At 40.3% G+C, this 22,697-nt stretch overlaps 1 protein-coding gene across 2 annotated transcripts; it reads right to left on the minus strand.

The window, feature by feature from the left end:
• Positions 1 to 182: 182 nt before the first annotated feature.
• Positions 183 to 22,239, minus strand: LOC119064549 (cytochrome P450 2C23-like). Of its 2 annotated transcripts, XM_053668549.1 has the most exons (10): positions 21,886 to 22,239; positions 20,419 to 20,581; positions 15,862 to 15,987; positions 14,989 to 15,138; positions 14,235 to 14,395; positions 13,556 to 13,732; positions 7,820 to 7,961; positions 6,666 to 6,853; positions 2,750 to 2,891; positions 183 to 392 (listed from the first exon to the last, which is right to left on the minus strand). In XM_053668549.1, the coding sequence occupies exons 1-10, from the start codon at positions 22,063 to 22,065 to the stop codon at positions 211 to 213; spliced, it is 1,611 nt and encodes a 536-aa protein (XP_053524524.1). In that variant the 5' UTR covers positions 22,066 to 22,239; the 3' UTR covers positions 183 to 210. The 2 variants fall into 2 exon arrangements, with proteins under 2 accessions (XP_053524524.1, XP_053524525.1); XM_053668550.1 differs by lacking the exon at positions 15,862 to 15,987 and having other exon boundaries at positions 21,886 to 22,236.
• Positions 22,240 to 22,697: the final 458 nt, after the last annotated feature.

Consider the following 22,697-nt stretch of genomic DNA (forward strand, 5'->3'; position numbering starts at 1 on the left):
AAATTTATTGACTGGTTTTTGGAGAAAGGAAGGGAAAGAGAAGGAGAGAAATATCGTTTTCTTCCACTTATTTATGCATTCATTGGTTGATTTTTATATGTGCCCAACCCAGGGACTGAACCCTCCCTCAACCTTGTCTTTGGAGACAACTCTCTAACAAAGTGAGCTACTCAGCCAGTTGGTTTAAAATGTTAAAAGAAAAAAATTCTTTTATCTAGGAATAAAGCACAGCTTGAAAGGTGGAGGAATGCTGACAATTTTACAAATAACAGGCTGGGTCTTTAGTTCCTTGGGCTCCACCAGGGGCTTCAGGGAAAAGTTCTGCAGAATGGTGGTGAGGAGGAGGAACAGCTCCATGCGGGCCAGGCCCTCCCCAATACAGACCCGTTTTCCTGGAAGGAGAAAAGATTTCCATTAGCTCACTCCAAATGCAAATACAGTAGCTCCTATTCAGATACAACATGCCAACACAAATAAACAACAACCAGAAACTAGAACAACAGGCCCCTAAGAGCCACTGAAAATGCTGCTCAGAAAGGGAATGCTTATCAGCTGCCGGGGGCCTGTCGGGCCCCACAGGGATACCGGTCAGTGTACATTTAAACACTCTAAAGAAGTTTTCACTCTTTAATTGGGTAATTCTCCTTCTGGGGATTTATCTGTAGGAATGAGAGATTCACTTATTGGGATGTCACTTGCATCGTTATTTATGATATTGATGAGTTACATAGAAACTGTATATCCATCTATAATGAATCAATGAAATAAATCCTTCTGCATCTATCATACAATGCAACCTAAATACGTTTATGTGAAAGATTATTTAATACCACAGTCTGTCTTTTACCACAACAAAATAAAATTTGAGGACAAATTTTCAAAGGCGATATAGGTCATTGGGGCTCAGTGGATTGAGTGCTGGCCTACAGACGAAAAGGTTGCCAGTCTGATGCTCAGTCAGGGCACAGGCCTGGGTTGCAGGCCAGGTCCCCAGCTGGGGGCAAGCTAGGGGCAGCCGATCAATGTTTCTCTCACACATTGATGTTTCTTTCCCTCTCTTTCTCCCTCCTTTCCCCTCTCTCTAAAAATAAATTAAAAAAATATTTTTAAAAAGGATTGTCCAGAATGACCCAAATTTTACTTTAAAATATACACCTATTATGTATAGTTAGACAATCGTTTGATGTTATACAGTAAAATAATTTACTGTATAATCACAGTAACAATGATTATCTCTGTAGGATGAAATTGCAGATAATTTTTGTTTCTCTTTTTATTTTGCTTTTCTACATTTTCCATCCTTTATGATGAACACTTATCATTGAAATTAGAAACCAAACCTCTTAACTGTTGTTTTTGAAAATGCTTATTAAATGATTGAATGAGATAAGGAAAAAGAATGCATGCTAACCAATCCTAAGCTGTCTTTATGACCTTATGGAAAATAGTAACCGGGAGCCAACCAGCTCTTGCAAACAGGCAAGGGTTTGAGGGGCTCATATTTCAGAGGGTAAGAAAAAATATGAAGTAGCCAAGGTCTCTTTGATAGCTTCTGGTTCTAAGAATCAGAAAGTTTATAATTGTTTATAATTTTAAAAGAAGGAAAAAAAAGTCGTACATTTGTTTTGAAAAAGTCAATATTACAAAGGGGAGATAAACGGAAAAAGAGTTTGCAAAAGCAGTCTCTTTGTCATTTGGTAACATGGGACATTTGAATTGGATTGACTGACTTTTGTTTCTTTGAAAATTGGCATTACCAAAACACATAATAATTAAAATGCTGAAGGCTAAAGAAAAAGAGAAAAATCTTAAAAGCAGCAAGAGAAAAGCAGATAGTTACCTACAAGGGGGTTCCCATAAGACTATCAGCTGATTTCTCAAAAGAAACTTTGCAGCCTAGAAGGCAAGAAGTATTCAAAATGACAGGAAGCAAGGACCTACAACCTAGATTACTCTGTCCAGCAAAGCTCTCATTTAGAATGGAAGGGCAGACAAAGTGCTTCCCAGACAAAGTAAAGCTCAAGGAGTTCATCATCACCAAGCCATTATTACATGAAATGTTAAGTGGACTTATTTAAGAAAAAGAAGATCAAAACAATGCACATTAGAATGGCAATAAATTCACAACTATCAACAAGTGAATGTAAAAAGAAATTAAGGAAACAAGCAGAACAGAAACAGAATCATAGATATGGAGATCATTTGGAGGTTTTTTGGCGGGGAAAGGGAAGCGAGAGGATAGGGGAAGGTGAAGGATAGGGGGGAAAGGTGCAGGGATTCAGAAGTACAAATTGGTCGGTACAAAACAGACAGGGGGAGGTTGGGAACAGTCTAGGAAACGGAGAAGCCAAAGAATTTACATGCATGACCCATGGACATGAACTAAGGGGGTAGGGATTGCTAAAGGGAATGGGAATACCAGGCAGAGAGGGGCAAAGGGGGGAAAACTGGGACAACTGCAATAGCATCAAAATGAAATATATATTAATATTAAAATAAATAAAGATAAAAACTGGCATTATACTCAGTCATCTAACAACAAAGTAGTCCCTGGGCTACTTACCTAACCCTACCGGTATATGGACTTAAATGGCTCCACAGAGTTACAATACATCAGGAACCGTAACAGTTTCACTTGATTACCTTTGCTATCATCAGCGGATCACTTAAGTTATGCCATGAATTTTCGGAAGCTAAAAGTTGTTCAAAATGAGCATGTGTATGGTTTGAATGGATTTATTTGTATTACCAAGGGAGAAAGGTACGAAGTAATCTGTTTTCCTGAACCTGCCACTTTCGTCCAAAAAGTGGCCTGGATCAAACTTCTCTGGATTGGGGAACTCCTTGCTATCATACAAGACTGAAGACAACAACGGGAACACAGTGGTGCCCTGGAACCAAGAAAGGAGAGAGGAGTGGTATGTCAGCATGCCTGTCCTTGCTGAATAAACAAGGCCAACACTCTTCACTGTAGTGAATTGAATAGGACTGAGCACCTGTGAGCCTGGTTGGTGAGTGAGTGTCTCGAGTTATGGCTACTTCACACATGCTATCATACAATATATTTTATCAAAGCAATAAGACGATTCCCTTTGGGAGAAGGGATGTTACGGTCCATGTGTGATTAGTCACTGCTGGCAAACGGGGCGTGTGGCCGACATGGTGTAGGCTCGAGCTACAGGATGAGCTACACCATGACAGGAGCTGCGGCCTCAAAAGAAAGAGCATCCTCATTCACAGCCTGTTCTTTCCTAAATTCAGGTGTGACTGGAAAAAAGTGAGATGTGAAAACTTGAATCTATTGAATGAGATTTCCCTTCCCTCGCTTGTAAAATAGGGTGGAACTAATAAAAACACAGGCTTTCTTCCTCATTTATGAAAGATTTTTGTGAGGCTTAAATGTCAAAATAATGTTGATAACTACCATTTATATTGGATGCTTCACAATTACCCAACACTGTGCTTAGTTAGCTGCTCCCGAATTGTATTTAATTCTTACTTCAACTGTATCCAGTCGACTCTCTTTTTATACTCTTTGTATCAATGAGGAAATTACTATTCACAGAGGAAAAACAACTTACTTGAGGTTGTACTTGTAGCAAGTGGCATGTTTACAATTTGAACCAAGTTTTATCTGATCATAAAGTACCCTTATTTAAGTGAAAGCTTCCTTTCTCCATTTTTACTTTATTTTGTATGTCCTTAAACATAATTTTAGAATTATTGGAGTAGGCAATACATGCACATGGAATAAAATATCAAAAAATGTACAAAGTGGTATAAAGTGAAAATAAATTTCTTCTTATACTCAAGTGCCAGAGTTCTGTTTTGTTGTTTATGTAATTACTGTTACCATTTTAAGATATATGCTTCGGAGGATATCTTATGGATTAAAAAAAAGGACACACATATATACCCTTCACTATGTTCACACAGTCGTGTGCTATAGCTTGCTTGGGACTCCACTTTATAGAAATAAGGGAATTTTTTAAGTTCTTTATAAATGAACATTTGGGGATTTTCTAATCTTCAAATATCGCAAATATTGCTTCAATAAATATTCTTATTTTGAAGAAAATACACACAAAGGATAAATCCCTACTAGTGGAACTGCTCTTTAAATTGCATATGTGTTTTGAATTTTGATAGAAATCATCCCCTTGCCTTTCATAGAAGTTACAATTTAGCAAGACTACATTTTTTTAATATCCTGCCAAAATACTGTGGTAAGTAAAAAGAATTTTTTATAATATTTATTTTTGTCATATTTCATTGTGTCAGTATATTTTTATACATTTAAAAACCATTTGCAATTGTTTTTACTCAAATTTTAATTTTGCTCCTTTTTTGGAACTGCATCTGTTCCCTTTGGGGTTTGTTCACCATGACTGTAGGGGTTCATTTTACTTTTCAGTAATTAGTCCTTCGCTCTGAGGAACCATGCAAAATTTGCTCTCAGTTTGTCATTTATCTTTGATTTGGTTTCATTTTCCAGACAGCTATTTCCTATTTACACATAGCTAAATATATCAATTTAAAAATATATGGCCCCCTTATTCCTTTTGGGGGCGGTGATGTTAGAAGTCTTTTGAAACTCTGAAATTCTCAGAAAAATTATTGCTTTTATTCCTAGTATTTCTACAGTTCAGTATTCTATGTGTATCTATTTGAGGCACCGAGAATAAATTTTCATAGAAAGTGTGAGGTAGGGACTTGTTATTATTATTTACCAACTTCCTGGGAGTTTTCTAACCTCTATGGAATAATCCATATTTTTCCTTTAGAGGGAAGGCGTCATTATCACATACTAACTTTTCATGTCAAACTAAGTTTATTTCTCAACTTTATTCATTTGCTCTGTCTTTTCAAGAAGCTGTATTATACTGCTTTATTAACTGTGACTTTATATTCTATTTTTAACATTTGGTAGGACCTATCTCAGAGTATTTTTATCTCTAAATTTTCCATAACAAATTTATGATTTGCTAGTTTATTTAGCTCCCCCCAAAATCTGGTTATTTTTATTGAGATCTCATAAATGTATAGATTGATTTTGAAATAACTGCTATTTTTCTACCCAAACATAGAATAAGTCTTGTAATTTATTCAAACACTATTTCTTTCATTAATATTTTAAAATTTTCTTTCCATAGATCTTGAATTTATTATTCAGCTTATTCCTAAGTATTTTATCTTTGTTTTAAATCAATGAAAACTTATCTTCATTATATTTTTTAAATGGTTTTTATTTTATATAAGTGGCAATTGATATTTTAAATAATAAATTTGTACCTAACCACTGAATAATTATATCTTTGCAATGGTGTATCAGCTAATTTTCTTGTATTTTTCCAGGTACAATTATATCATTTAAAAAACTGATTTTTTTTCTCTTAAATGTTTTAGCTCATTCCTTTTCTCTAATGCTATGTGAATAATATTATCGGCAATAGATAGCCTTGCTTTATTCCTGCCATTAGGAAAGCTTTTAGTCACTCATCAATAAACATGATTGGGAAGTACGTTTTTTTCTGGCTAAAGAGTTATTTATCTATTTCTATTTTATTAAAGTTTAAAAAATTAAAAACTAAATACAGAGTGCAGTCACAAAGTAGACACCGTGGTGTATGAGATGCAGTGCAGGGAAGAGAGTCAGTAACATAGTGACAACTGTGTGTGGTGCCGGGAGACCGCTGTGTAAGTTATGGAAATGTCTAACTACCATATTGTACACCCGAAACTACTGTAATATTGAATATCAACTGTCATTAGAAAGTAAAATTTTCATTAAAAGTGAGCATTGGATATGATCAAATATATTCTCTGTACAAATGAGACTGCTGTGTGATTTTCTCCTAAATTCTACTCATGCGGTGAATTTTATCAAACAAGATTCCTTGGTGGGAGTTCTGCTGTGCTCTTCATTCCCTCTTGTTGTTGGTGGCATTGTGTTTTTAATGTGATGCCAGCCCTTGTGTGCTAATGCACTTCCGTGTTGATACTTTTAAGTAAGACTGGTGGTGTTCTGTAGTATTTTGATTTTGTTTTGAAAGACTTTGATGAGGTTTGACACCTTTTCTTCCTCTTCTATCCTCTGGAACTACTTAAATGTCAAACCCAAGCCCCTGATCACAACAGAAGGCTGACCGCCTCCCCGATGGGCATGGAAAGGTTTTGGTAAGTGCTACGTGCTCTACAAAGGTTAACTTCAGTGGCACCAGTGTCTCAGCTGTCCTGGTAGGTAAAGTCCTGGGAGGAGACAATTTGGGTTAAAGAAGTCTGGCACTTGGCTTGATTGCCTGAGAGCTACAGACACATTTCCCACTTCTCCCTTTTATAATCCATCATGAAAAATAAGGCTTCAGTTTCCATAAGGTCCTCATTACTGGAAATCACTGCTCTCCTAATACATTCTATGTGAGAGTGGCAGGGGGCCTGGGAAGCCCCAGGTCAGCCTCCCCCACTCTAGGAAGGCAGAGACAAGGCTACAGAGGCGACAGGTGACCCTCCCAGACCACCTGACTCTGGCCTTTCCATCCAAAGTTACAACTTGGATCAAGCTCAAGTGCATCTCTTCCTGCAACAGAAGTGAAAGCCCCTCAGAGACCCATGGAAGAATTGTGCTGCCCCTTCCATCCCAGTCAGTTTTCCCAGACACATCTGACCTTGGGGATGATGTATTGTCTGAATTTCGTGTCCTGGATCACAGCATGGGGAACACTATAAGGAAAGAGTTTGCTGTATCTTTGTATCTCATGCAACACAGCCTCTGTGTAAGGCATCTTCATCTTGTCCTGCATGGAGGGGCTCTGGTTGTGTCCAATCACACGGTCGATCTCTTCATGAACTTTGGCTGCAGAGACATGAATCATGAATGTTACTCCAGAGACATGTTCCCTGGACACCTGGAAAAGACTTGCAATGTGCAACAGAAATCGGCCTATAAAAGGCTGCCAAGGTCAAAGAGATTCTGCTCAACAGCCCACTGCTCTGCACTTGATGGAATTTTTATTTTCTATTTCCCTGTAAATACCAGAGATTTTGCTGAAGGAAACAGAAAGGCTGGGTTAACTATGTTCTCAGCCTCCTGGCTTCATTGGTTTGCTCTCAAGCATAGGTCAGGTGGCACCTTTGCGGTGGGGATTATGGCTTATTCCATGATTCCTGCCAAAGCAGCTGTAGAGGGAAAATTTTTAATCCCCACTTTTGCAGGGACACCTCCTTTGTGACCTTCATCCAGTTTTCTAGATGTTTTGTGGGAATGGTAAAACCATTATGTTGAGCAGTATAAACACTGGCTTTGTAAGGCCTGTACTCTGAGAATGTGCTTGAAAAAATCGAGCTACTACAATTTCACTTTTGAATGTTGAAGTATATCACACCTAAAAATTCCCTTTGGAGAATCTGGTCCATTTTTAAGATGGACAAACAGAGACCTGAAAGATGAAATAACTTGTCTGAGGTCACACCGCTAGGAACAGACAGGCCTAGGATAAGAATTCAGCACGGTGACCCTTGGACCCCTCATCTAAACAAGGCTCACTCTTGGGCATTACACCTCATGTAGAAGAGTCGGGATTCAGAGCACCTCTGTTTTTGACTTAAACAACAGCCTTCCTGTCCCTAAAGGTGTTTCTTCCTAATCAGCATCAATCGATAGAATTCTGATGTGCAAAAGCAAAACCACACAGATGGCACTTTGCATGATGCTAGGAAAGGCAGACCAGAGAAAGGAAGCAGTCACTGAAAGCAGGGTCTTTCCACCCTCGTCTGGTGCCTGCACCTCATTTGTCACTTGGTCACTAAAACATTGCAGTACCTTGCACCTCTGGGTGTCTCATTAGGAGCAGGACACTGTATCTCAGGGTATACATGGTTGTCTCTGTTCCTCCCGCAAACAAGTTTGATCCGCAGACTGCCAGATTCTCCAAGTGAAACTCAGATGTTGGGTTCTGTTTTTCCTGTACACGGTAGAGTTGAAAGCTACGTGGGTTAAAAACAAGGCAACAGCCTATCAGAGCTTCACAGTCACACCCCTTGACTAGTAACAGGCTTCATTCTGGGCACTGTAGTATAGTGGGTTGAAAAAGAACAGTCAGTCATGAAATTTAAACTCCTAGGTTCAATCCCAGGTTAGTCAAAAAACAGATGTGTGCCCTTGGCAAGTTACTTTACTCTCAACTCAGTTTCACCTTCCGTGAAATGGGGGTGAAAAATAGAACACACCCCACAGTCAAGGATGAAAAGGTTAACAGGTGGAAGCTCTTGGAACAATGTATATACACATACTCAGTGAATAATATCTCCTTATACTAAATTTAATGAGAAAGACCAGATGATAAACTCTCTGCAAGTGCGGAGAGAGACCACTGGTTCATAACTGGCCTGTTTCCTTCATGTAAACTGCGTACGCCTCTCGCCCCACCTCTCACACATGACATGCGTCATTATAATGGTGTTTCTAAGATGAAGTCTGTACTTGTAGGGCATTTTTACTTGTAAGTTTTTACATGAGATCTACAGAGTGTTTAGAAAATAAATTGATCCAGCACTTGAAAATAGCAAGTGAGCTTTTTATTTTAAAATTCTTCTATCAAAAATAATGGGGATTGTCTTTTTTATTATTATTTATTTTTAGAGAGAAGAGAAAAAAGAGAGAAAGAGAGGAAGACAAATATCTTCAATTGGCTGCTTTTCCCATGTCCCCAACCACGGACCTGGCGTGCAACCCAGGTATATGCCCTGACTGGGAATCGAACTGATGACCCTTTGGTTCACAGGCTGGCACTCAATCCACTGAGCCTCCTCAGCCAGGGAAGTCTCCTTTGCTGAGGTATCCCCAAACCTGACATAAAAGTGGGCACTAAGCATTTGTTTAATAAAACAACATTTAATGCTATTATACTAATTAATACAATTTTTATATTTCTATATATTTAAATAATTTTATTATATTTAAATTATGTACACTGCTAATTGTTCTTCAGGGACTTTTAATACTTTTGGGTTCTTTTATTTTATTTTCATTTATTGTTTTTCTACTACACTAGTCCCAGTTTTTCCCTGGTTGCTCTCCCCTGCCTGGCCCACCTCTACCCCTACTCCCTGCCCAGCTCCCACAGTCAGTCCCCACCCTTTGTCCAAGTCCATAGGTCCTTCACATATGTTCCTTGTCTAGTGGTTCTTAAATTTTGGGAAAGTATTGGGACACTTGTTTTTAAGAATCACTTCATTTTTAAAGCTCTAAACCAAGTTTTTCTTTACTCAATTTCTTTATATTATGTCTCTCCTATTTATTTTAAAATGGAATTATTTCTGCAAGTGGAAATCCAAATTTTTAGGTACATTGTCACTTCCTACCTATAGCCCTTATTGTCTTTACCTAGAATTAAAAATATTAAGCATTTAAAATAACTCTCTCAAACCACAAAAGGCTGTCAAATAGCAACAGTAATCTTGAGAAAGAAGAACAAGGTTGGAGGAATCACACCACCTAATATCAAACTATACTATAAGGCCACAGTAATCAAAACAGCATGGCACTGGCATAAAAAACAGACACATGGATCAATGGAACAGAAAAGAGAGCCCAGAAAAAAAAATCCACACCTTTATAGTCAATTAATATTTGACAGAGGAAGCAAGCACATACAATGGTCTAAAGACAGTTTATTCAATACATGGTGTTGGAAAAATTGGACAGATATGTGCAGAAAAAGGGAACTAGACCACCCTCTAATGCCATACACTACAATAAATTCAAAATGGATTAATGACTTAAGTCGGAGACACAAAACCATAAAATTCCTAGAAGAAAACATAGCCAGTAGAATCTCAGACATTACTTGTAGCACTGTTTTTTCTGATATATCCCCCCAGGCAAGGAAAACAAGAAAAACAAAACCAGTGGGATTACATCCAGCTAAAAAGATTTTGCATTGCAGACCATGGCCAAGATGCAGGCCTAGGCAGACACACCGTGCCTCCTCACACAACCAAAAGAGGGACAACAACAAATTTAAAAAGCAAAATACAACCAGAACTGACAGAAAACTGAACTGCGTGGAGGTCCAACAACTTAGGAATTAAAAAAGAAACATTCACCCAGACCAGTAGGAGGGGTGGAAACAGGCAGCCAGGTGGAGAGGCCACATGGCAAGGTGGCAGCTGGTAGACCAGGTGGTCCCACCTTTGAGTTCACATAAACTGGGAGGAACAACTGGGAGCAAAACAGACCACGCAAACCAGTGTTCCAGCGTGGGGAAATAAAGTCTCAAAGCCTCTGACTGAAAACACCTGTGGGGGTTGAGGTGGCAGCAGGAGAAACTTCCAGCCTCACAGGAGAGTTCACTGGAGAGACTCACAGGGTCCTAGAATGTACACAAACCTACCCAACCAGGAATTACACCAGAAGGGCCCAATTTGCTTGTGGGTAGTGGAGGAAGTGACTGAAAGCTGACCAAGAGCTGAGCAAGGAGCAGTGTTCCCTCTCAGGTCCCTCCCCCACATAGAGCTTCAAAATACAGTGACGTGGCTGCTCCACCCTGGTGAATACCTAAGGCTCTGCACCTCACTATGCAACAGGTGAGCTCGGACAAAAAGATATGGCCCAAATGAAAGAACAAATAAAAGCTCCAAAAATACAACTAAATGATGAAGATAGAGCCAACCTATCAGATGCACAGTTCAAAACACTAGTAATCAGGATGCTCACAGAAATAGTTGAGTATGCTCGCAAAATAGAGGAAAAAGTGAAGGCTATGAAAAGTGAAATCAAGGAAAATGTACAGGGAAGCAACAGTGATGAGAAGGAAACCAGGACTCAAATCAATGGTTTGGACTAGAAGGAAGAAATAAACATTCAACCAGAACACAATGAAGAAACAAGAATTCAAAAACATGAGGAGAGGTTTAGGAACCTCTGGGATAACTTTAAATGTTCCAACATCTGAATCATAGGGGTGCCAGAAGGAGAAGAGGAAGAGCAAGAAATCAAAAACTTACTTGAACAAATAATGAAGGAGAACTTCCCCAATCTGGCAAAGGAAAGAGACTTCCAAAAAGTCCAGGAAGCTCAGAGAGTCCCAAAGTAGTTGGACCCAAGGAAGCACACACTAAGGCACATCATAATTACATTAGCCAAGATTAAAATGAAGGAGAGAATCTTAAAAGAAGCAACAGGAAAGGAGACAGTTGCCTACAAAGGAGTTCCCATCAGGCTGTCAGCTGATTTCTCAAAAGAAACCTTACAGGCAGGAAGGGGCTGGAAAGAAGTATTCCAAGTCATGAAAGGCAAGGATCTCCATCCAAGATTCCTTTATTCAGCAAAGCTATCACTTAGAATGGAAGGGCAGATAAAATGCTCCCCAAATAAGGTCAAGTTAAAGAAGTTCATCATCACCAAGCCCTTATTGTATGAAATGTTAAAGGGACTTATATAAAAAAAAGATAACAATATGAACAGTAAAATGACAATAAACACACAAATATCAACAACTGAACCTAAAAAAACAAAAACAAAAACAAAATGAACTAAGCAAACAAGTACAACAGGAACAGAATCATAGAAATGGAGATCACATGGGGGGTTATCAGTGGGGAAGGGGGGAAAATGGGGGAAAAAGTACAGGGAATAAGTAGCATAAATGGTAGGTTAAAATAGACAGGGGGAGGTTAAGATTAGTATAGGAAATGTAGAAGCCAAAGAACTTATATGTACAACCCATGGGCATGAACTAAGGGAGAGGGGGAATGTGGCTGGGAGGGGGTATGCAGCATGGAGGGGAATTAAGTGGTGAAAATGGAATACCTATAATAGCATAATCAATAAAATATATTAAAAAATAAAAAAGAATTTAAAAGTTTTTGCACGGTGAAGGAAACCATCAACAAAATAAATAAGACAACCCACTGAATGGCAGAACGTATTCGCTGATGTTTCTGATCTGGAGTTAATATCCAAAATGTATAAAGAACTTATAAAATTCAACACCAAAAAAACATACAATCCATTTTAAAAAATGGGCAAAAGACCTGAATAGACACTTTTCGACAGAGGACATGCAGATGGTCAATAGACCTGTGAAAAGATGCTCAATATCACTAAATCATCAGAGAAATGTAAATTAAAACCACAATGAGATACCATCTCACACATGTCAGAATGATGCCATCAATAAATGAACAAACAAGTGTCAGCTAGGATATGGAGAAAATGCATCCCTCCTGCACTGTTGGTTGGAATGCAGGTCGCCAAGTTAATCAGCCTAAACAAGACTTGGGGCTTCCTGTAGCCAGTGACTAATGGGTGCAGGGGTACAAAAGCCCAGCTCCCTCCCCTCACGGTCTGACAAACTCTGCACTGTGACTTATACTCTACCACCCCCTGTAGGATCTGGCAGCAACTACACTTAATAGGAAACAATGTTTGACTTTTTTCTATTCCCTTCCTGTTTCTCTCATTCACATATAAGTCTCTCTAAAACGAATTCCTTTAATAAATCACTTCCATATAAATCCCTATTTCAAGCTGTGCTACTAGGAAACTGACCCTTGGACAACTGGTCTCTCTGCATCTACTGTTGACTCCTCCAGTAGGTCCTTCACATCACAAATGTGATCATTCCTTACACAATTTTCATCGTGAACCGCAGTGAAAACACTTTTTATTGCGTCTTTAGGATAAAAAGTAAACTAACTGACAGCATGCCTGCCCTGTATGAATGGTCCGCCTGCTGTTTCTACACCTCGAATTCCCATGCTGCTTCTGCCTCAGGGGCATCAGCACACCTTTCTTGAGCATGTTTTCTAAGGAAACCAGGCTATTAGTTTTATAGGGCTCAAAGGATAATTTTAACATTTTCAGTTGTTGTATGTGTTTATACATGAAATGTCTTTTTTTTTAAAAAAACAATACAGTGCTGGTCACCACCTTGGCTGTTTCTCTGCTGATGTGTTCATGGACAGCCACACCAGTATTCTATTGGACAGTCCAAGGATTAATGGCCGTATGAGTAGTTGCTATTCAATATTTTTAATACCACTAATGGTTAATGTATAACATCTTTGCTTTAGAATCTTTAGCCACCACCCATTTCAAATAATAAAATTGTTTCTATGAGAAAACATAATCCATTTTCTATAATGTAGGAGTCTACGACAGACTGTGTGGGAAGCACTGTGGCAAAAAAAGGCTGACTATGTGTGTCTAAAGGATGTGTAGAAAAAACACATGCGTGTTTTATCCACCCCAAAGTAAATATATGCTCAGAAATATGCACTTATATGTATGTGTGTCTATCATGGAGCTCATCCTAAATATGTGTAGAGAACTTTTAAATGCTAATGTCCAAGTGTAGGAACTAAATAGAAATACAAAGGAAAAAGAGAGCTTTGGACAATTCTGAAATTCTATTAGTAATGATAATAGTGTACCTACTTCATTGCCCTAAAAAATCAAAATATCAAGAAGTACGTCCATGGTGTGACTGTGCGCTCACGCACTCCCGTGCCAGGACGAGACAGGGGTGCTGGGGAGAGACAGTGTATACCGTACCTGCTCCATCTTGATGAGGAAACAATCGATATAATCTTGAGGGTTACTCTGATCCAGGGATTCTTGATGCTCCTTCACTTTTTGCAGAATGAAATGTTTAATGGCTTTAGCCCTTTTTAAAAATGATTTGTGCTCTCCAGGGAGATGCTTCATGAGTTTTGGCCACAGATTGTAAATCTAAAAATGGGAGAGTGGTGCAGAATACAATGGAAATTCAGTTTGTAAAGAGGAACCAGAGTTTCTGAATAGAGTGCCTGACTTTCTGTGTGTGGCTTGGCCAGGCAGAATCCCTTCCTCCAATTTCCAAGTGGAAAAGAAGGGAGGACAACCATCATGTACAGGTGAGCGGCCCCTGCCCATCTCCTTGCTCATCCCAGCTTTGGCCAACCCCACAGTCATACGGTGGAACATGGGCATAGGGGCCTTAAAAGAGACGTAGGCCATCAGGAATGTTTTGTCTTCTTTTGCGTGAGTAGACCCCGAGAGGCAAGCAGAGGGCAACCTTCCAATGATGCTGGGGTAGCTGTCATTGCACTCATTCACTCCACACGCATGGAAGGGAAGGTGACAATGAATGCTGACATCGCACTCTGTTCCTGAAGTGTCCCTCCACCCAGCCTGCAAGCTGTCAGTGGGTCCAGTCCATCTACAGCGAGAGCGGATGCCGCCTGAGCCTTACCTGGATCCATGGAGAGTTTATTTGCCTAAAATTTGCATTTAACAAGTTCATCAGGAAAAGGAACTTCTCATCGTGGTACTCAAAACGCTCCCTGAAGAGGATGGAGCAGATCACGTTGCAGGCAGCACTCGAGAAGATGAAGGAGGGATCAACAGGATGAGCTTAGGTGAGAAATGAGTAACTTAACATTTAGAACTTTCATCAATAACGGTACCTTCTTCCTGCTCAGATTTATTCACAGAATGTATTTCCTCTAACCTTTCCCCAAATTAAGATGGGACCACCTTCTAATAATACTGGTACTAGATAGCATACACTATGCTACTAGTAATATCAATTTTATTGATATGAATACTTAGTAGTCATAAGAGCAACGGGTGGTATTATGGAACATTTACTACATACTGAATACTGTGCGACTGTCTTGCAAACTATATTAGCTAACTCTCTTTCTGAGGCTTGATTTTTAGCTCCATTTTTCAGCTGTGGAAACTGCATCTTAGAGAAGTTAAAAAACTTGGCCGAATTTACATACCTAGCAAGTGCTAAAGTTGAGAAATGAGTGCAAACTAAAGGATTTGAGAGTCCTAAATATAGCATCATTTCCTTCCCACCCCCTTTTTCCTTGCCAGCTCCCTGACTAACTAACAGAGCAGGTCATGAACCAGAGTGATTGCCAAAAGAGGAGCTTGGACTGGGGATGGTGTGTGTAGGAAGTCCCCTTGCCCCTAAAGGGATGATCACTGGCCATCACCCTTGGTTTTCCTGAGCTCCTCCACCAGCCACTGGGCTTCCTCCCGGATCTTCTCCTCAATGGTCCTCTTCCCCATCCCGAAGTTCCTCAGGGTCATGAGGGAGAAGCGCCGCATTTCCTTCCATGTCTCTCCGTTACTGAAAAGGATTCCTAGGAAAAGAAACAGAGCGGGAAAGTATTTTGCATCGTGGAGTCAGACTTTCCCCACAGCTGCTCTCTCGTGTCCACCCAGAGAGGTTTCCAATGCCCCTTAGCAGGGATTCCACATATCGCAACTTAAGAACACAACCTATTTTGGAGTGTGAGTGAAAAATTTGCCACAAAGAGAAGAAAACCCATGCTCTGGTCAGCCGAGGGCAGAGGTGATGGCACGCGGCAGGGAGGGCAATCACTGGTGAGTAGAAAATATCCTGAAGTGTGGGAAGCCCTCTGTCTGGTTTCGTTAAAGATGGTCAAATGTGGCCTGTGTTCCCACAGACCCCTTTCCTGAGGGCCTGTTTTTACACTTCAGATTCCTCTAACTTGTGGTTGAGTTCTAGCTGTGATTTTTTTCTGCAAGAAGATAAGCAAAGTGAATCAATATGGGGTTTATGATTCTATTCTCCTGCGAACTTAATACAGTGAATGTTAGCCTCCTCTGAATAAGAAGAAACAAAGAAGCACAGGAGCCCAATGTTCCATACCAATGCTTTTTAATTTCTTCTTCTGTACAAAGCCAGTTACTTATTCTGAATTTCCTATTGCTCTTAACGCACCATCAGTTCCATCAGCATGTTGTACACACTCAAAAGTCAATGACATGTTTGCTGCTGTTAATCATCAAGCAAATGATCTCCCTAAGACTGGAACATCAAAGAGAAAACAAATACTTGCCCTTGCTGGTGCAGCTCAGTGGACTGAGTGCCGGCCTGTGAATCAAAAGTTTGCCACGTTGGCTGCCAGTTTGTTTGCAGGTTTGATTCCTGGTCAGGGCACACGCCTGGGTTGCAGCCCAGGTCCCTGGTTGGGGGCATGCGAGAGACGTCAGACTGATGTTTCTCTCCCTCTCTTCCCTTTCTTTCTCCCTCCCTTCTCTTCTCTCTACAATTTTTTAAAAATCATTTATTTAAGGATTATGAACCCAAAGCCATGACCTGTGAATATCGCACAGGATCAACAAAATCTTCAAGAACCACAGAGCAGGAGCAGAGAGTGGTGCTAATGCTTTAAAATTTGATCTTATCTCTGAGTTAGACAGAGTTTCATCAAAAGGGGGGAATTCTTAATAAAAGAAATACGGGACAAAATGGAGTCACTTTTGCTAAGCCACATCACCAAACCAACACTTAACTAACCTGTCAGCCTCTTCCAAGTGTGAAATTTTAAACCAATTAATCTGGACTTACACCAGCAATGTAATCCTCATGACAAAATTCCTGCTATTCTCTTTTCCCTAAAGCTGGAGGATCTGGCCTGAAAATAATTCTTTCCTTTTGCTAATAACTCCCCTGCCATACCCTTGTACCTGTGAAACCTTCCATTTTGCACAACTCCTCAGAGGTTCTTCTAGTTGCTAGAAGGGATGCTGCCTGATTCGTGAGTCACTTCACAGAGCCAATTATTTATTCAAATTTACTCAGTTGAATTTTGTTCTTTAACAGAATTAAGTTCCTATTTCCCTGGGACTTGGAATTTTACAATTTTAAGTGGTTTGGAGGAGACTTTTAGTCTCTCTGAAGTAGTTTGTGTGTGTGTGTGTGTGTGTGTGTGTGTGTGTGTGTGCGCGCAATTCTTCATATCTGTAAAGCAATGTATGTAACCCATACCTAAGTTCTGAAACATAATAAAAAAATAAATTGGCTTCTAGCCAAGCTGGAGGAGTAGGTAGATATACCTTGCCTCCCTGCACAACAAAAGAAGGATGACAACAAATTAAAAAAACAAAACAAAACAAAACCCAGAACTGCCAGAAAATCAAACTATATGGAAGTCTGACAACCAAGGAGTTAAAGAAGAAATATTAACCCAGTAGGAGGGGTGGAAATAGGCATCCAGGTGGAGAGGACACATGGCAAGGTGGCAGCTGGAGGACCTGGGTGGGCAAGGTGGTGGCTGGCAGACTGGGCAGTCCTACACTCGCGTGTGGATAAACTGGGAGAAACAACTGGGGAGTGAGACAGACCTTGCAACCCAGGGTTCCAGTGTGGAGAAATAACACCTCAAAACCTCTGACTGAAAACACCTGTGGGGGTTGAGGTGGCAGCAGGAGAAACTTCCAGCCTCACAGGAGAGTTCACTGGAGAGACTCACAGGGTCCTAGAATGTACACAAACCTACCCAACCAGGAATTACACCAGAAGGGCCCAATTTGCTTGTGGGTAGTGGAGGAAGTGACTGAAAGCTGACCAAGAGCTGAGCAAGGAGCAGTGTTCCCTCTCAGGTCCCTCCCCCACATAGAGCTTCAAAATACAGTGACGTGGCTGCTCCACCCTGGTGAATACCTAAGGCTCTGCACCTCACTATGCAACAGGTGAACTCGGACAAAAAGATATGGCCCAAATGAAAGAACAGATAAAAGCTCCAAAAATACAACTAAATGATGAAGATATAGCCAACCTGTCAAATGCACAGTTCAAAACACTAGTAATCAGGATGCTCACAGAAATGGTTGAGTATGCTCGCAAAATAGAGGAAAAAGTGAAGGCTATGAAAAGTGAAATCAAGGAAAATGTACAGGGAAGCAACAGTGATGAGAAGGAAACCAGGACTCAAATCAATGCTTTGGACTAGAAGGAAGAAATAAACATTCAACCAGAACACAATGAAGAAACAAGAATTCAAAAACATGAGGAGAGATTTAGGAACCTCTGGGATAACTTTAAATGTTCCAACATCTGAATCATAGGGGTCCCAGAAGGAGAAGAGGAAGAGCAAGAAATCAAAAACTTACTTGAACAAATAATGAAGGAGAACTTCCCCAATCTGGCAAAGGAAAGAGACTTCCAAAAAGTCCAGGAAGCTCAGAGAGTCCCAAAGTAGTTGGACCCAAGGAAGCACACACTAAGGCACATTAGCCAAGATTACATTAGCCAAGATTAAAATGAACGAGAGAAGCCCTGGCTGGTGTAGCTCAGTGGACTGAGCTCAGGCCTTCGAACCACATGATTGCGGTTCGATTCCCAGCCAGGGCACATGCCTGGGTTGCAAGCCAGTTCCCAGCAGAGGACTCATGAAACGCAATCATACATTGATATTTCTCTCCTTCTCTCCTTCCCTTCCCCTCTAAAGATAAATAAATAAAATCTTTAAAAAAATGAAGGATAGAATCTTAAAAGAAGCAACAGGAAAGGAGACAGTTACCTACAAAGGAGTTCCCATAAGACTGTCAGCTGATTTCTCAAAAGAAACCTTACAGGCAAGAAGGGGCTGGAAAGAAGTATTCCAAGTCATGAAAGGCAAGGACTTCCATCCAAGATTCCTTTATTCAGCAAAGCTATCATTTAGAATGTAAGGGCAGATAATGTGCTTCCCAGATAAAGTCAAGTTAAAGGAGTTCATCATCACCAAGCCCTTATTCTATGAAATGTTAAAGGGATTTACCTAAGAAAAAGAAGATGATCAAAACTACAGTAAAATGACAACAAACTCACAACTATCAACAACCAAACCTAAAAAACAAAAACTTACTAAGCAAACATCCAGAACAGGAACAGAAACACAGAAATGGAGATCACAGGGAATGTTATCAATAATAAGGGGAAAGGGGGAAAATGGGGGGAAAGGTATAGGAAATAAGAAGCATAAATGGTAGGTACAAAGTAGAGCAAGGGAAGTTAAGAATATAGGAAATGGAGAAGCCAAATAACTCATATGTATGACCCATGGACATGAACTAAGGTGGGGGAATGCTGGTGGGGGTGGGGTGCAGGAAAGAGGGGAATAAAGGGGAGAAAAAATGGGATAATTATAATAGCGTAATCAATAAGATGTATTTAAAAAAGAAAAAAATTATCTGTTAGACAACATCTATGAGCCTATCGTCCAAGTGAAGACCTACAGCCTGACTAGGCTCCCTGAGTGCTACCTACCTGACACCCCTCGTCCCCCACCAAACCAGCCTGTGATGGAAAATTCATAATTTCTATACCTAGTCATTTGTTCATTGTTGCTGCAGCCTTTGCAATGTGTGAAACAACACCCCAGGAATAGTTTCCCCAGTTCCCTAAAAATCCTACGACTTCTGGGGGAAAACTTTTGAAATAAGTTTCCCAGATTGCTTTTATCGCCATCATATTTGCATATTTACCTTATAAAGAACTTGGACTCTGTTGTTGTTGTTTTTTTTATCAATCCTCACCTGAGGATATTTTTTCATTGTTTCTAGAGGGAGGAGGGGGAGAGAGAGACATACTGATGCAAGAGAGAAGCATCAGTGATTGCCTCCCATAGGCACCGGGACCAGGGAGTACAGATCAAACCTGCAACCTAGGTAAGTGCCCTGACCGGGCATCAAACCTGCATCCTTTCAGTTATGGATGATGCTCCAACCAACTGAGTCACACCGACCAGAGCTGGACTGTTTTTGGTGTTCATCTCAATAGAGCTATCAGAGCATCTGTTATATAATAGAAGAATGTGTCTGGTCCTTGGTTCATGGGAGGGAACTTATAAATCCTTGGAATTTCCCAAGTATTAGAAGAGTCTTTGTTATTCAGGGTGAGACCCTGGAACCTCACCTGAGTTTATGACAATGAGGTGACTTGTGGTGGGACCCTAGATGGTTTAAAGAGAGGTCTGGCTATGCCAGAAAGACCAAATATGGATTTAGAAGGTTGGGGCTTTGAGCCAAAGGATATCAACTGATTTCTCACCTTTCAGGGATAAGAGGGAACAATAGATGGAGCTCACTCATATGGTCAATGACTCAATGCATCATGCCCATAGAGTAACTCAACACCAAAGCTCAGGTGAGCTTCCTGGTTGATGAGCATGTTAATGCACCAAGAGAATAACACATTCTGATTCCCCAGGAGAGGATACAGAAGCTCGCATTTGGGATCTTCTCAAACCTTGCCCTCTGTGTCTCTTCATTTGCATCTTTTATATAATAAAACTATCATTGTAAGTTAGCACTTTCCTTCCTGAGTTTTGCAAATAATTCTACCAATTATTAAACCTGAGGGGGCCACAGGAACCCCCTGAATATTTCTCCAGTTGGCAAGAAGTATGGATGACCTGGAAACACATGGACTTAGGGCTGGCAACTGACGTAAGGGCAGTGCTGTTGGGGGTGACACATTTAACCTATGGAGTCTGCACTAACTCTGGGTGATAGCATCAAAATTACACTGCAGTACTGTAGCATCTGATCAGTTGCTTGGTACAGAACAGACATTTATTAAGCTAGTCCTATATTTGTTAAGTTAACCCATATTTTGATTTGGAACATACCATGTCCATTTTGGGCATCTGAAATAATTGGAAATGTTCCTCTGCCAAGGAATTCACCACCCTGATCAATCAGAGCTTCCTTCACCGCCTCATATCCATGTAAGACCACAGTGGGCTTGAGTCCAAAGTATACTGTGTAAACAGGGCCATACTCTTGGGCCAACTGGAAAAGAGATTCAAGCAGCTGTGTCAGTGCAATTGTGAAATCTCTCCACTGGAGGCTTGGGTAGAACTTGAGTAATAATTTACGTGTAGCTTAGCCTTTATCCCGTCCTTGCCACTTGAGAAATTTAACCTGGGGTATAGCCATGGATTTAGTCTTTCCTTCGTTTATAATAGGCAACCATTAAGTGGACGTTTACTAAGCACTTGTGCTGTGTCAGACCTGCTCAGTCCAGCAGCACCCCCCCAGAACTTAGAGGCTAGTGATGGCGACAGGCAGCAAACAGCCAAACAAACTGCATTTGCAGTACAAATTAGCACAACTCCACGGAAGTGATAAAGAGCGTGCTGTGTTGGATGACCACAGGAAAACAACAAAGCAGAGAGGTCAGCAATGTATGAGGAGATAAGATTTAAGTTTCAACTAAAGATGAGAAGGGAGCAGCCAGGACAAGGGCTTGGAGGGGAGCTTGCTAAGCAGGTGTAAAAAAGGAAGAAAACTATATATTCGTGGTAGCATTGTTCTGAGAGGAAAAACAGAATATTAAAATAGCCAAACACTTGCGGCATGGCTTTTGAACACCATTCTACTTCCTACTTCTGTAAGGTGGACTACTTTAGATTCCACATGTATGTGAGATCACGCAGTATTTGTCTGTCTGTGTCAGGCTTTTATTAGTTAGGGTAATGTCTTCCAGATTCATCCATGTTACAAATAGGAGAATTTCCTTCTTTTTTTTTTTTTTTTTTAAGGCTAAATAACATTCCAGTGTGTGAGAGAGAATGGGCAGGTATATAGACAGGTGATATTTATCTATCTATAAATAGATTTTCTGTATTTATCTATTGATGGATACCTAGGTTGCTATGAAGAATATGCCTTTGGACAATGCATTCCTGGTGGTAATTTCTCATATTTGCAAAGAAATGAATGTCCATCAGGACAGCAGAGCTGGGTTATATCAGAGCAAGATGTTGGGGAGGGAACGAAGGTCACAATGTATCCCATAGATCATCTCGTATAAAGTAGTAATAATAATAGCCACACAGAAGGACACTTCACACGTTTTTACACTTGCTGGGCTTGCCTTTTGGTAAGTGTTCTATGCTAAGGGGATTGGAAACCTTTCAGTTAAAGTACGTTCTGATTCCAGAATTTTCTCATACTCTAAAATGCAACCTCAGTGGTGAGTCACAGTAAGAAGACTGAGGTAAGCCAGCCAGCCCACAGCACCCTCAGATGCAGGGCTGGAAAGTAACCCCCTCCTGCAGAGATGGCCAGCTCCAGAATGAAACCCCTCTTACCTTGCAGAGAGACTCAGGGATGTTCTTCAAGTTCAGTTGCATCAGATTCCCAAGGATGGGAAGGGGAGTTGGGCCCGGGGGGAGCCTCTCTCCTTTGCGACTTTTTTTCCTCCCCAAAAGGAAAACCAGGCAAATGACACAAATAGCAAGAACAGGTGTAATAATTCCCAGCAGCTCCATCTCAGCCTCCTGGTGTTAGGAATGTCTGAGTGCTTGTTAGGAAGCAAAGTCTTATACAGGGGTGTGACCTTCCAGTTCTTGGATTTGAAAACAAACAAACAAACAAACAAACAAAGAAACAGGAATAAACAAAACCCTGGGATTGGTTTTGGCTTTAATGTGCTGAAGCTCAAGGTTAGGAAAGACTCATGTTTTCTACCTTCACATTCACCTTGTACTTTTCCCCTTTCAGCACTAGTGATTTATTAACTATAAAGTTGCATTTTAGTTGTCATAACTTCCTGAGACTGTTCAAATCATTAAATTCACAAATTTGAAAAAAATAGATCATATATCCTGAGATCTTATTTGGAAAAACAGCTGTCAGAGTCACTCCCCCACCAAACCTAACTTTTTATCATGATTCTGATAAGTCTGCTGTGTCCCTCAACAGATGAGTGGATAAAAAGGTAGTGTGTGTATATACACAATAAAATATCAGTCACCTCTAAAAAGGAGTGAAATCCTAATATTTGCTACAACATCAATGAACCTTGAAGACATTATACTAAGTGAACTAAGCCAGACACAAAAGTACAAGCATTGTGTGACTCCACTTGAATGAGGTACCTACAGAAATTAAGTTCACGGAC

This window comes from Artibeus jamaicensis, unplaced genomic scaffold, assembly GCF_021234435.1.
Source record: "Artibeus jamaicensis isolate MK-2021 breed Jamaican fruit bat unplaced genomic scaffold, CSHL_Jam_final contig_490, whole genome shotgun sequence".
NCBI classification, from domain to species: domain Eukaryota; kingdom Metazoa; phylum Chordata; class Mammalia; order Chiroptera; family Phyllostomidae; genus Artibeus; species Artibeus jamaicensis.

What these genes read in the sequence shown, in the direction of transcription:
- LOC119064549 (XM_053668549.1), bottom strand. Translation starts at nt 22,065, where the DNA reads ATGGAGCTGCTGGGAATTATTACACCTGTTCTTGCTATTTGTGTCATT. An exon ending in TAAACTCTCCATGGATCCAG is followed by an intron (nt 13,733 to 14,234) that starts GTAAGGCTCAGG and finishes TCCCATTTTTAG; the next exon opens with ATTTACAATCTGTGGCCAAA. An exon ending in GAGACACCCAGAGGTGCAAG is followed by an intron (nt 6,854 to 7,819) that starts GTACTGCAATGT and finishes ATGTCTCTGCAG; the next exon opens with CCAAAGTTCATGAAGAGATC.